Below are 14888 nucleotides of genomic sequence, written 5' to 3' on the forward strand. Positions count from 1 at the left end.
GAAGTCCTACTAAGTAATACGTACTATGCAGTAGTAAGGACGTCGGCTGATTGGATGGGGGCAGCCCCACACACTAAAATTGCACCAGCTCGAATTCGTCGAAAAACGGTTGTCTCACCCCTGCCGCCAGCAGGGAACCTAGCAAGCCCTCTGCAAGGTACCGCCGGGCTCCTTGCTGCACCAAGCTCCCGTCTTCCATCTCTCGTTTGGATGGCGGCCAGGCCATGTCTCTGGGCCTGGGGGACGGGAGGGAAAAAAAGAGTTCTCTGCTGCAAACCATGGAGAACATATCCGTTCGTTGTTGACATTGACACAATGCCTTTGCACATCCAGTAGCATTCTTTCCGTCGGCTACTATCCGGCGGCTGCCTCCCGCCGGATCTTTTCCTTAATTCCTCCTACAGATGCTCTCAGATCACCCTCTCATTCTCATCAATCGACATTGGCGACAAATCACACCTCCGAGCTGTTTCGGCCCCGGCATCCGTCGTATCATGCATGTCAGGTACTCGCACAAAAACGCACCTGCGTGCAGCCTGTGTACGAATACAGGCGCATCGCCCATTGCTACGGTACCGCGCACGCCGTAGGTACAAATATGGATTATGGACGCAGCAGTTAGGAAATGGTTCCAGGCACCGTTCCATCCAATTGCTGGGACACCCACACCAAAGCGCCAAAACGGGAAATGGCGCCAAAAAAGAGCCAGGCACCGGGGGGCGGCACCGTGGGTAGGTAAGGTAGTGGAGGGCGAGGCCACCTGGGCGCTACGACGACCTCTCCACTCCTCCATCTCCAAGGGTCCTTGCGCGCGAACATGGCCCCTTTTCGACCAGTCGCCGTTTCCAATCCCACCCTATGCCCTCTTTGATCCTCTGCCTCTCAATTGCCCCCCCAATACAAGTCCCATTTCCTCTTATTGTGCCGTCCTTTTCCAATGGAGCGTGGACTTGGACATGATCATCTCTCGTCGGCTCTGGTTCAGGTTCAGGTTCAGCCCATGGTTCCAATCTCTCTCCTTCTCCCTGCGAGATAACAACCATTCATAGAGAAAGCCACATCCGCTCAGATGTCGACAAAAGCCATGGCTCAACGCGATCCCCATCCCCGTCCCGCCCGTCTCGACCTTTCACTCGAACGCCAAAACCTTGCCGTGGGACTCCCTTCCAATTCTGATACTCTCAACGCTTCATCTGATGTACCACGGGGCCGACCACCCTACCGCGATTCCCACCACACTGCAACCTCCCCTTCGCCCTCACCCGGCCGCACCAGATCGCAGACCCTTCCCGTCGCTGTCATAACGCCCACCTTCAATACCGCCAAGGCCTTCAAGCGCAAGCCTCTTTCTTCTACCGCCTCCCAGATAGCTGCTAGCTACGGCTCCGGTTCCAGTAGCCCAGCTATTCTGTCACCCGGTGACTTGCCCATGCCCGAGACACGTTTCTCGCGGTCTTATTCCGTCGACAGCCCTACTTTGTACGAGTATCCCTCAGAGGACGTACGACCTCTGTTTGCGCCTCCCGCCGCTCATCAGAAGCTTGACAAGCCGTGAGTCTTTCCTGCCTCTTCTTCTCTTTGCCGACCTTCGTCCAACATCGCTCTGTCATTGCCGGGTCATTGCCTGCCTGAAGACAACCTCCCTCAGCTCTGGCTAACCAGACACTGTCTTTCCGCAAACAGTCCCCCACCTGCCGACATCTCAGACGACGCGGCTCACTTTGCCTCGCGAAACATCCCAAGCACCAACCTTGCAGCTCCTCAAACAAAACCTTCAGACGGCCTGTCAGAAGCTGCCTACCTGACCGCCGACGTCACCCCAACCTTCTCCCCGAGGTTGCCGAAAGCGATACCTCACCCGATCATCGAAGAGGAGGAGGAGGACACGGACGAAGATTCCGAGTCAACCTACAGTCACAACACTAATGAGAACTCTATCATGTCCTTACCCGCTACCAAACCTACCCCTCCTCATCTGAATCTTTCGCTGAATCGACAAGATTCATCACAGACAGTCACAACAGTGCTCGACGCGCCTCTGTCTATAACTCCATCAACCTCAGCGACTCCGACACCATCGATCAACAAGCCGTTGCCTAAGTCACCCGGCTCCTCCAAGCTTGCCAACTTCTTTGGTTGGGGAGGATCGCCGTCACCATCGACAACCGAGTTCTCGTCTCTTTCATCACCCTTCGCATCACCACGACGTGCCACTCTGACAGATGACACTCCTCTCACAACCGGAGTGCCCTCACTTCTGCCAGAACCCTCAAAGAGGAATGCTACACCCACAAACGCCCTTGGCTATTGCGAATCACACTTGCAAACACCACCTTATTCCTCCCTAGCACCATCGATTCAAATCGAAGAGATGGAGGATGAGCTGAAGGCCATCAGCGCCGAGCTGGCCTCGTCCATCCGGCGCGAGATGGATCTCGAAGATTTGGTTGACCGACTACAATCCGAGATCAACAACCCTCAAGCTCCCGGCAAGCGAACCAGTGACTACTTTTCCGACTCAGGTTACAGCTCCGCCAAGTTTAGTGAATATGACCAAAACAAGGAGGAGATTGAAAAGGTCCAGAGACGCGCTGAACAAGAAAAAGCGTCTATGCGCCTGGAGTTGACCAACAAGTTGCAGGAGGAACGCACGCGCAGGAACGAGCTTGATCAGCAGATCAAGGAGCTAGCCGAAAAGGCATCTCAGGTCGACGTTGCTCAAATCAACAGCGAGGATACCAACAACCGCCTCAAGGAGTTGGAGAATACTTGCGAGGACTTGCGACGCCGACTAGGCGAAGAGGTTCAGGTCAAGTCTAACTTTGAAGACCTGCTCTCCGTGCTCAAGGTTGAGCTCCAAAGTGCCACCAACGAGCGCGACAACCTCCGAGACGAGATCGTGCCACAGTTAAAGGCCCAGCTGGAGGGCCTCGAGGCAGAGGCGTCCGAGTACGCCAACTTGACTTACGAATCGTCGAAGATGCAGCAGGAGTTGGAAGCTCTGAAGCAAGAAAACAAGACACTGAAGGCCACCGGCCAGCCAGCCCAGGAAGAAACACGGTCTAGGAGCTCCACCATTCGCTCCGCCCCTCGACTGTCCAGATCGAGCTCCGTCACAGCAGCATCCCCCTTCACGCTCCAAAAGGCCCCCAAGGGTCTGACCCGGTCGAATACTGTTAAGTCTGGAGTCACCGAGTCCCGTGAGCAGCTGTCTGAGCGTCTAAAAGACGTAGAGGCCCAGAGGGACGCTCTCCATAACGCCTTGAAGAGCTTGCTCGAGAGACAAGAGTTCCAGAACCGAGAGAACGAGAAAAAGATCAAAACACTGGAGGTCGAGCGCGATCGTCTCATGTCCACCTCGCCGCGAAAGGCGGGCTTCGAGAAGGACATCTCCAATCTGCGCGTAGAGGTCAATGTGTTGCGCCGGCGCGCTGAGGAAGCGGCCGAGCAAAAGTGGCAAGTCGAGAAGGGTCTTGCCGGCCTTAAGATGGATCTCGATCGCGCCGAAGAGGAAGTTGCTGTGCTGCGTGGCTTGCTCAAGGAGAAGGACATTCTCATCCCGCCTTCAATGGCTCGGTCCAGCGTCGACCACTCGGCCCTTTCTGCGCCTGTTACGTCAGAGTCACTTGAGGCAGCCTTCAAGGACCTACAGCTTGCGTACAAAGAGTCCCTCGACAAGATCAGGGAACTAGAAGCCAACGGCCCCTTGATCAGTCAAGACGAGTCGACTCAGCTCGCCATTCAGAGGCTTGAGCAGTCTCTTTCTTCGGCAGTTTTCGAACGCGATGCTGCAAAGGATGAAGCTTCTGCATACAAGGATCAATTAGAAAGCCTCGCCAGCAGCGAAGTAGCCCATCTCGAGAGCGAGCGCGCACTTGCGGATGAGCTTCGCGTCTCCGCTCAACGGGTAGAGGAGCTCGCTACCCAAGTCCAGAAGCAGTTGTCTCTGAACTCAGAGCTCCGCCAGCGTCTGGCAGAGGCAGTGGCTCGTGGAGATGCGGACCGCAAGGCTAACGCAGACCGCATCACACGCCTCCAAAGCCGCCTCAAGAACCTTGAAGAGCAATTGCAAGCTGCTCAGACTGCGTCTGAAGAACGTGTCACTCGACATGAGGAACAGCTCAGGGAGTTGAAGGATGCGCAAAACGCTCAGCTTCGTCGTATGAGCCCTTCGCCTGCCGGCAACGGCCTACGAACTTCTCGCAAGTCCGGCCTAAGCCCTCTGCCCTCCCCTCTCTTCCCCCGGTCGCCACGCTCCATGCCTAAGCAATCTGTCGAAGACGAGACCCAGATTGAAAGGCTGCGTGTCAAGGTTGTGGAGCTGGAGACAGCGTTGACGAATGCCGATTCTGAGATGCAGGACGTCATAGCCCGGATGAGTACGGCGCAAATCGAGGTACTGACCTTACAAGAAGAGCGTGAGGCCGCGAGGCGCGAGACCAGACGCATCCAGCAAGAATTGGAGAAGGAGAAGCTGAAGTCTTTCGAAGACCGCTTTAAGTCTCTCAGCGGCAACGCTTGAAGACTTTAAACGATGGAGTTCGCCTGCTCGAATAGGGGTTTGTGCCACGGCATAACACAGCCTCGTATACCCGTCACCAGCATGCGGCGCGCCTCGTTTCAGACTGAGCACCTGGGCCAGGTCAGCCCCTCAACTACGGACGCCTTCGCCAACAGTCAGCACATACAATTGTCATTTTTTGAAGTACAGACCACCGCATTGGTGGCGGCGCCGGTCTATTAAAGCCAGCAAACCATGCATTGGGAAAGCGAAGGGCGCATGCGATTCATTTTTTAATACTTGGATTTACGTCTCTGCACATGAGAACATCATCCATTTCCGGGAAGGGGCGACACAGCGTACTGGTGAGCAACTAACTGGTTCTTCCCTGTGCCTCGACCACCACCTACCCTTGACGGCCGAACAACTACAGTACATGATTTTTTGTTACCCATCTGCCAGACTGCAGATTCTTTATACCTCATATATTTACTGGGCGGACAAGCACCAAAGTGTTTGCGTAATGTATTATCTAGTTTTTGTTTCTTCCCTGTTGGCTGTTTGGCAGTCCGGCCTCTGTGTGGGCTCCTGGCTTGCTTCCGTGGGTAAGATTGTATAAAGCACAAAAAGTATTGAGGGACATGTATTCAAAGAGAAGGACGGGTAGGGGAGGAGAAGGACGAGGGACAAGCGTCAAGAAGAGTTGGTGAACAGCGAGGACCTGTATGATACAGAAGAATTGACGACTTGAACCACGCCGCCAATACCACCTTGCCTACATGCTAAGTGTGTGAGCTCTCAATGCCCGCTTTGCATGAGAAGATTTGAGAAGATTTGTTCAAATCTGTGACCTGAAATTGCGGCGCGTGTGCTAGCCCATTATTGCGGGAAAGGAGAAGAGACGAATGCTAAAGAGCTTCTGGAAGCCCTACCAAAGTTGGACATGGTCGTCCTCAGCTCCGAGATCGACCTGATCTGATTCAGGGGTCGGAAACACACCCACCCACACCCACACACAAACCACCCACACTCTTCTTTCGGACGGGCCGCAGAGAAGCTCTTGTCAGACCCGGCTTGGAACGATGTGAGCGACAGGGGAGTCCCCAACACCACTGCAGATCACGCTTTCAACCGACTGTCGAGGGATGTCACGTTTATTGCAGCAGCTCCAGCATCATGGAGGAGAGTGTCTGGATGGCAAGAAAAGCAAAGAATAATGTCGAATGATATGCACAGCGACAATATTAGGGACGTCAACAAGGGCTAAAGACGACGACGACGAGGAACGATGGATAACATCACCAGCGACAACAGCGATGACGACGACGACGGGGACTAGGACGCCGATGTTTGCAAATGCCGCCTGGGGACTCACCCAGGAAAATCTCGTACGAATTTCGTACTTTTTTTTACTTAGCCCTGCCGATTCTAACGTCCAAATAAACCACGCCAACTTTTTCCCATCTTGGAAGAAACCCATTTGTCATCTTATTCATCGCTATAACTGATATGTCGTCGTTTATCGTTCAGCAGTTTGGGATACCCTGCCTACAAGCCACCGTACTGCTTCACAATACCCGCGACCTTGTTGGCAAGTTCGTCAGCCTCGGATCGAGTGGCTGCCTCTGCGTACACGCGGCAAGCGTTCTCTGTACCGCTGGCACGAGCAAAAGAACGAGCGCTGGTGTACTTTCTGACACACTGATCGATCTCGTCCTGGGCACCTGCGGGATGGCTGAGACGGCGCTCAGCGTCGGTCGTCTGGAAGGCGTCCTTGTTGGCAACCTCGACGCGAACGAGGCGGTTGGGGAGATCCGAGTAGGTGGAGGCCCAGTCCTTGAGAGTCCAGCCCTTATGGGCAAGGATCACCTCGACCATCAACATGTCAGAGAGCGCATCGCCCACGGTTTGGTTAATGAGATCGCCAACAGCGGCAAGAGTGTCGAGAGCGTCCTTCTGAGCAGGAGACTGAGGCTTAGTCTCACGGAAAGCGCGCATGGCATCCTGGCTAAAGAGCACAGTGCCGTGGCCGTTGGCCTCGAAGTAAGGGCCAATGTCGAACTTGAGAGCAGCGTGGTGCAAGTGCTTGACGCCGGTAGGTGTGCACACGACGGGCAATCCGAGATGCTTCTCAATGTAGTTGGTGCTGGCACCGTTTGCATAGGCCGTCTGAACAACACCGATACGAAGGTCATTTTCCAGACCAGCAGATCGGACGAGATCGCCGATGAAAGAAGCAGCCAGAGTCGAAATGCGGTCGCCGTCCAGCATGAAGAAACCGGTATCGGGGTCGGTGTAGTAGTAGATCAGGCGGTCGGCATCGCCATCGAAGGAGCAGTAGCGAGCACCCGGGACGGGCTTGGGAGAAGCGGGTGCGCGTTGCTTGGTCTTGACAAAGTCTGCTCCGCACTGGAACTGTCAGTCTATGCCGTTGTGATGATTTGGGTATACATGGACTTACGTCGAGGTTGAGAACCTCGGGACGGAGGACGTCATCGTTGACGACCTTGACGTCAAAACCAGTGACATCCTTGGGAACGTGCTTGAGGAACTCGACCAGCTTGGGACCACCGACGCCGTTGGAGCAGTCAACCGTCAGCTGGCCGTCAACCTTGCGGCCCTTCAAGGCCTTGACGAAAGCATCGGCAAACTTCTTGTAGTAGCCAAGCTCGCTGACCTCGCCGTAGGACTGAGGAGTGCCCTCGGTGTTGACGCAGCGGGTGAGGTAGTGGAGCTGGGGAGTGGTGAGGATCTTGTAGTCGGTGTATTCGGTGTTGGTGGCCTCGAAGGAGTCGGCAAGGGCAGCGACGAGCTTGTGGCCCGAGGGGCGGGTGTCTCGACCATAGACAACGCGGGCGGGAGAAGAGAGGTCGATGCGCAGCTGGGCAGCCAGGGCTTTGTAGTTCTCGACAAGCTCCTGGTCAGATGAGCTGTTCACAAGCTTGGTAGCATACGACTCCCACTCCTGCTCAAGCATATCACCCATAGGGTCAACAATCTTGACACCATTGTCGGCGGCAGGGTTGTGGCTGGCCGTAATCATGACACCAATGGTCTGACCGTTAAGCTTGCGGCTGCGGAGGCCGGAGAGGAGGCCGACGCGGAAGGTGACTCCATCCAAAAGATCGGCCTTCATCCGGAACCCCGCAGTGCCATACTTGAAGGTATGGTTTGGGACGATGGGGTGCTTCTGCGAAGCGGCAATAATCTTCTCATCCATGGCGGGTGGTGGTGGTGGTGATTGTTTAGAAGTGACGATTGACGACGGCGACGTGACAGCGGGGAGCGATTGGGGACGTAAAGAGTGAATTAAAGCAGGGGAAGAATACACCAGGGACGTTGACGGAAAACAGTGGGGGGAGAGGGCGACGATCAAGGACGACGATCAAGGACGACGACGGCGATGGCGACGGCGACGACGACAATAGCAGCGACGGTGACGGGTTGCTAGTGAGGTGGAGGCCGCCATTCCAGTGTTTTCTCTCCTTGAGACCTGGGCTGCACCTGGGCTGCCACTCCACGCCCCCCTTCTCCCCACGCTTCCTCACCTCACCTCAACAGTGGGTGCCCGGCTTCAACAAAGCTCCCCGCCATTACCTACCTAGGTAGGTACCTCAGGTAAGGTAGGTGGGTAGGTAGGCAGGCATCCGTAGCTTGCCTGCCTACCTACTACGTGCCTACCTACCTTACCTAAGGTAGGTAAGTACGGATATGAAGGTAGCTGCTACCTGGTGGGAGCCAACGTAGGCAGGCTTCGCCAGCCAGCTGACACTGCCTGCCCGCCCTGATGCAATCACTCAACCTGGAATCAAACAAGTCAGATGGATGCGGCACCAGTACCAACCACAACACACCGCAACCACAGTGCCGCAATGGAAAGAGTGGGGTTGTCAGACCTGAGAGCCCCTCCTTTGGAAGCCCCTCCTTCCTCCTTCTAAGGACTCAGATCAGCCGGCAGTCAGTGCAGAGATCTAATACGAGTCACGTGTCTTCGTGAACGCAGTCTATTAGCCCCGAACATGTCTTCGCGTCAACGCGTCACGGCACTTCCTTCTGGCTTTGGCCCTTTTCCTTTGCACTTTCTCCTTCCCGGCCTTGTTTGCATCCGGACAACCTCTCGCATTTCTCACACCGAGAGATGATGCAGGCAACGCTGCAGATGACACTCAGCCCTTGGTGATGGCCCGCTTAGAACGACTCAGCACTCCTCCATCACGTCAGCATCATGGCTGGCGAACATGAGCAATATGCGAACCCCCTGCTCCTTGACTGGGTCAAGGAGTGGCTGGATACCGCCAGAGAGCGAGGCATGAAGAGCGTCACAACTTATAGGAATGCCTACGAGTCGTTGAAGGCGTGCCCCATCACTTTCAAGCATCCACGCCAGCTGGTCCAGCTCAAAGGCTTTGGGGACAAGCTGTCGTCTCGCCTTACGGACAAATTGAAGGAGCACTGCGAAGCCAACGGCCTTCCCATGCCCAAGAATCCTCGGTTATCTAAGGAAGACCGCGCATCTCTTGGCGCTGCCGCTGAAGAAGATGAGCCCGCTCCTCCACCAAAGAAAGCACGTAAGGCCAAGCCATACGTCCCAACATATCGTTCAGGCCCTTACGCTCTCATCCTGGCCCTCGCTACCCTGGACGAAGATGCCTCCCTCGGCATGACCAAGACGAAGTTGATTGAACTTGCCCAAGAAAACTGCGATTCGTCATTTACCGCGCCGAGTGATCCTACCAAGTTCTACACGGCCTGGAACTCGATGAAGACATTGATTGACAAGGACCTGGTATGCGAAAAAGGCCGCCCGCAAAGACGCTACTCCCTTACAGACGATGGCTGGGATGTTGCCAGGCGGATTAAGAAAACAACAGAGGGCGAGCAAGCAGATGACATCGCTGCTGGACCAAGCACCCGCACGGAATCCGTCAGGCCGGATCCGGTGTTCAACCAGATTGGGAGACAGGCTTCTGCCTCTGTTGAACCGATTGAGCAGCCTAGGCCTTCATCACAATATGAAGGGGTCGTTTCGAATGGCCCAGGCGTTGCAGACAATGCGTCACTGCCCAAATTCACCCCAATCCGGTTGCTCCCAGGCTCGTTTACAGTTCACTTGGCACTGGACAATCGCGAAGTCCGAGCACTGAAGGACCGCGACTATATGCAAGAAGAATTGACCAAGAAGGGCGTCAAACCTCTGGTGCGGGCTTTGGAAATTGGCGATGCCCAGTGGATTGCAAAATGTCACGATCCGGCTGCCCTGTCCCGCCATGGCGCAGAAGGAGACGAAGTTGTCCTTGATTGGATTGTTGAGCGCAAGCGGCTCGACGACTTGGTCGGCAGCGTCAAAGACGGCCGTTTCCACGAACAGAAATTTCGCTTGCGAAAGTCCGGCGTCAAAAACGTCATCTACATCATCGAAGAGATTTCCATGGATTCTAGTTACTTTCAAAAGGTCGAGGAGATGATTCAGTCCTCAATAGCGTCGACCCAGGTGGTTAATGGCTACTTTCTTAAGAAAACACAGAAGATGGACGACACCATCCGCTATCTGACGCGGATGACATTCATGCTCAAGAAGATGTATGAGCGAAAGCCCCTGTTGGTGATCCCCACCACAGTCTTGACCGCGCAGAACTACCTACCGCTACTCCAGCATCTTCGTGAGAAAGAACCATCGACCGGTTACTACATCACGTACCCGGCATTCGCATCTCTCGCGTCAAAGTCCGACATGATGACATTACGAGACATATATCTTAAGATGCTCATGACGACAAGGGGCATTACAGGGGAGAAGGCACTAGAGATTCAGAAGAAGTGGAAGACACCTCATGATTTGATAAAGGCGTTTGAAGAGTGTGGCTCGGGCGAGCAGGGGACCAAGAGAAAGCGGGAAATGGTCATAAGTGGACTGCCTAACCTCGTGGGTCGTAAGAAAATACCCAAAGCCGTCAGCCAACGACTAGCAGAAGTTTGGGGCGATGCGTGAAGCCATTCAAGAAGTACTAGATGGAGTTTACTGCGCAAGCATTGTACAAATCAAGCACGTTGGGTCATGGCTATCGTATGGCTAGCTCTCAGAAGCAAGAAAATAGAAGCAAGACGTGTTTTTGAACCAAAACATCAGCGCTCAAGACTTTCCACCCAGTCCCGCAGCGACGATACGTTCCACCATCTTTTCGAGAGGGACACCTCCGGATCCACTCAGGAAGCCCGCCAAGCTCTTCTCGGCGTACTTGGCCATCATGTCGACCTCGACGTTCACTGTGTCGCCCGGCTTCTTGCCAGCGACGACGACCTTCTCCTGGGTGTAGCTAATGAGCATAACCTCCCACCAACCCTCCTCGTCGTTCACCTTGGTGACAGTCAAGCTGGTGCCATCAAGCGCAACATAGCCCTTGTAGACAATGTAGCGCAACACAGCCGCATCACGTGGTCCAAAGCGGAAAGTCAAGGCGTTACCGTCCGGCGTGACGGCCAGGATGGTGGCGGTGGTGTCGACGTGTCCCTGGACGAAGTGGCCGCCCATACGGGTGTCGGCGCGGACGGCTCGCTCGAGGTTGACGCGCGAGTCCTGCGCCAGAGAACCCAGGTTGGTGATGCGGAGGGTCTCGGGGGCGACGCCGACCTTGAAGTAGGGCGGAGAGGTCTCGAACTGAGTCACCGTCAGGCAGACGCCATTGATGGCGATGGAGTCGCCGAGGTTGCAGTCTGCGAGGAGATTGGAGGTCTCCGGTAGGGAGATTTTGAGGGAGGTGCCGCCCGTCTCATCGTTCGGGTTCAGCTCGGAGACGACTGGGTGCGTGTTAGTTGACTGAGGGAGTCGAGGGATGAGAATATGTGAGTCAACAAGTGAGGGGATGGATTCAGACCTCCGATCTCTTCAACAATGCCCGTGAACATGATGATACTGTTATGCGCTGCAATCGTGTTAGGTATGTCTGCTTGATTCAAGCGCGTCGAGAGGATGTGTTCTTTATTACCAAGCAGATTGTTTGTTAGATGAGGTGTTGAGTGAAGCTTCGGAAGCTCTGCGGAGCTTCCGGTGCAGTCTTAGGTACCCCTCCAAAAACACCCCACTTTCTGCAACGGGGGCATCGCCTACAGTGTAGAGCCGTCACCACTCAACAACCCTGGTATGCCTGTATGTTTCTTCCCAGTTACTCTTCGTTCGATTGATTGAAAGGCGATTCAGGTCAGTATTTGATTCCTCTCAGATCGACGCTACATGTGGCTTCAGTAACAGCCTCATTGCTCCAAGTCTCCCGGTTTCTCAGGCGTTCTAGGTGGCTTGATGTGAATTACTAAGCTTCCTCAAACCCAGGTGCCAGCGCTCGGGTCTCGTGGGTTTCTTCGCGCATCTACCCGCGCGGCTTCGGCGGTATGGGGATATCATCACACATGCAACCGACTCTGTCGTTGGATAGTGCAGCTGATGTATTGAGGTGTTTCTGATGTAGGTGCGTTATGATGCCCGAGGGGCCTCGGGCGATAAACACCGTGACGTGAGCTTATGCAGCGGTCGTATCCGGGCAAGTTTCATTCGTGTATGGGTGAACCGACTGTGGCTCCGTCATTTCAGAATCTGATGAGATAAATATCTGGTTGGTATCCTGCCAGATATGGCTCATTCACACTAAATTCGAGTTTTGATCACAGGTTTGCAAAATACCCAGCCATAAGCTGAAGTCGGCTTCTTGAAGTCTGCCCTTCGTTTCCCCCCCCCGGAGGCAAGCAACAATCTAGCGGGAAATGAATAAAATATCAGTTGATTGGAGCGTATGAGTCATTCTCTCTCTGTCCTTCTATCCGTTCGAGTCTGGCAGCTCTACGCTAGGGAACGTGCTCCTCGCAGCCAAGGGTCTCCAAGAAGATCTCTCGCAAAAGCCCTCTCTTCTGGGACCCAAGTAAGAGTTCTTCGTAGAAACTTCAAGAAACCGGAACTGTCCTGTAAATTCTGTCCCATAAGGCTTTCCAACGTTTGATTTGGAATTGGGGCCAACCCTTTCCATGTTCCTGGGTTGGAGTATTGAATGTCAGCAGCTTCGACAAAGACAAGAAAGCAAACAAGATGTCAAGAATTTGTGGACATATCTGGCGGATGACGCACCTTTCTCGTCCCAAAATTGGGCGCTTCTTTTCTGGGATCTCCGTAGAAGGCTTTCCGGGGGTGGGCCGCGTATGGCAATCATCTGAGCTAGATGCGTGGCATCAGAGTCCAAATCATGCTAGTACTGCGGTGTGAACAAACTACCCATGCCACAAAGCTTCCATGCCTGTAAACATCAGATGTTAATACCGATTGAATCAAGTACCGAAGCTTTCGGAAATAACCTACCAGGAGTCCCACACTCCATATATCTATCGGAAAGCTCCATTCGGTGCGCAACACGACCTCCGGGCTGCAGATTTCGAGCATTTCAGTAGTCCCCAGCTTTCTGCCTCCACATCTTGCGAGGCTGAAGCTCGAAAGTAATAGCGGTCCCTCCCTTGGATCCATGATCGTGGAGGCGTAGACAGTATGTTCGGGAGTAACGATTCTTCGTGAGCTTGGGTAGGCGAACTCTGCCTCTGCGAGCTCTTCGAGGAAGTTTCCACTGCGTTCGTCTACTCCAAGAAATAAGTTGGTCGCATGAATTTCTGAGGTAATCAGTGTGTAGTCCTTTCTCAAGACTCAGACAGCAACCCACGGGTGTGTATGATGTCAACTTCAGCGTGTAGAAAGTCCACGGCCAAAAGAAGCTCTCTTGTCACTGCCTTGACAAAGTCTTCGTCGAACCCGCGCCCAGATGCCATCAACTTCAGAAGCAGAAGGTCGTCAAATGACATCTGTACCAGAGAAAGAACAAGAAAGTCGTTTTCCCCAACAGTGAAGCTGTCCAGCATCCCCCTTACACTCCGTTGCGTTGACAGCGTCCGCCCCCCTTTTTTTTCCCCACTTATGCAAAAACATAAAAAAAAGCTAATTTTACGCTATAACACGTATTTCTCTATATTATACATAAAACGTATTAAAGTTATTACTAATATTTTAATTACTATTAATTACTATAGTCTTAATAGTATTTAAATATATAATTATATAATAGAGATATAAAATATATATTTTATATTTTTATAATAATTAATCTATTTATTAAGGTATTACTAACTTAACTAATTACTTTATCTCTATACTATTTAATTAATAAAAAGTTTATTTTTATTATAAAAGATTAAAATAATATTTATTAAAGAATAAAAGAAAAAACCTATTATATAACTTTATATATCTATTTAGTATATAGTTTATATAACTTTAAATAATATATAAATATACTAAAAAGTTTAATATAGTTCTTTAGAGTAAATATTTTAGTAGTTAATAAAATTAATAACTCTCTTAATAGCTTAGCTTATTTATAATATTAAATAAAAGTTTATTATTATATAGATTATATTTTATTACTTATAGTTTATTATTAATTAGTATATATTTATAGTTTATTATATTAGATATATTAAAAAAGATATTAAGTAATAATAATAATATAATAATATTTAGAATATTAAATCTATAACTATTAATAATTATAATAATACTACTATTTAAAAACTAAAAAACTTATAAACTAGTAAATATTATTAGTTATACTAAATAAATAATTTAATAATATAAATTATAATATAATATTATTAATAAAATATAAAGATATAAGAGATACTACTAAAGTTAATAAAAAATAGAAATATAGTATTATATAAAGTTTCTTAAATTACTATAATATTATAGTAATCTATTTTTTAAAAAGATATAAGATTTTCTATTTAAAGCTTTTAAAATCTAGATTAATTATTCTATAATTAGTTAATAGTTAAACTTAATAAGCTAAATAAATAAGAAATCTAAGATTATTACTACTTAGTAAAATAATAAACTATAATATAAATATTTATACTATATATAATAATATTACTCTAACTAGTTAATATTTATTAATAAATTTAGTATTAATAAAGATATTAAGATATAGAGGACTAAATAAATACTAAAAAAGTTTATTATATTTTAAACTATAGAGATTAATTAGTTTTAAAACTCTTATATATAGATCTTATTAACCTTTATATTAAGTAATATCTTATACTTAACTATATATTATAATATAACTAATAGTAATAAGTTCTTTTATTAGTTATAAAAATATTTTATTTTAAAATATAAATATTTTCTAAAACTAAACTCTATTATTATTATAAATAACTTCTTTTATTATTATATATTTAAAATTAAAAGTTTATATTAAGTATTAAGTATTAATTTTAAGTTTTTATTTCTATATTTACTAAACTTTAACTTTATTAAAAAGTATTTTAGTAATCTAAAGTAATATATTAAGAAAATATA

At 50.1% G+C, this 14888-nt stretch overlaps 4 protein-coding genes across 4 annotated transcripts; 2 read left to right on the forward strand and 2 right to left on the reverse strand.

Annotated features, from left to right (window-relative positions):
- Positions 1-1084: 1084 nt before the first annotated feature.
- On the forward strand, positions 1085-4522 carry CGCS363_v009520 (uncharacterized protein; the record flags this gene model as incomplete). Its single annotated transcript, XM_036641369.1, has 2 exons — positions 1085-1551; positions 1684-4522. 2 exons carry the CDS (start codon positions 1085-1087, stop codon positions 4520-4522), a joined length of 3306 nt encoding a protein of 1101 aa, XP_036493478.1.
- Positions 4523-6049: 1527 nt separating this feature from the next.
- On the reverse strand, positions 6050-7721 carry AGM1 (Phosphoacetylglucosamine mutase; the record flags this gene model as incomplete). The annotated part of the gene is made up of 2 exons (XM_036641370.1): positions 6050-6910; positions 6963-7721. The coding sequence occupies 2 exons, from the start codon at positions 7719-7721 to the stop codon at positions 6050-6052; spliced, it is 1620 nt and encodes a 539-aa protein (XP_036493479.1).
- A 1005-nt stretch (positions 7722-8726) lies between these two features.
- On the forward strand, positions 8727-10490 carry MUS81 (Crossover junction endonuclease MUS81; the record flags this gene model as incomplete). Its single annotated transcript, XM_036641371.1, has 1 exon — positions 8727-10490. One exon carries the CDS (start codon positions 8727-8729, stop codon positions 10488-10490), a length of 1764 nt encoding a protein of 587 aa, XP_036493476.1.
- Positions 10491-10631: 141 nt separating this feature from the next.
- On the reverse strand, positions 10632-11404 carry rib5 (Riboflavin synthase; the record flags this gene model as incomplete). The annotated part of the gene is made up of 2 exons (XM_036641372.1): positions 10632-11296; positions 11374-11404. The coding sequence occupies 2 exons, from the start codon at positions 11402-11404 to the stop codon at positions 10632-10634; spliced, it is 696 nt and encodes a 231-aa protein (XP_036493477.1).
- Positions 11405-14888: the final 3484 nt, after the last annotated feature.

Source organism: Colletotrichum siamense (genome assembly GCF_013390195.1).
Source record: "Colletotrichum siamense strain Cg363 chromosome Unknown KSG_Cg363_contig06, whole genome shotgun sequence".
Lineage (NCBI taxonomy): Eukaryota > Fungi > Ascomycota > Sordariomycetes > Glomerellales > Glomerellaceae > Colletotrichum > Colletotrichum siamense.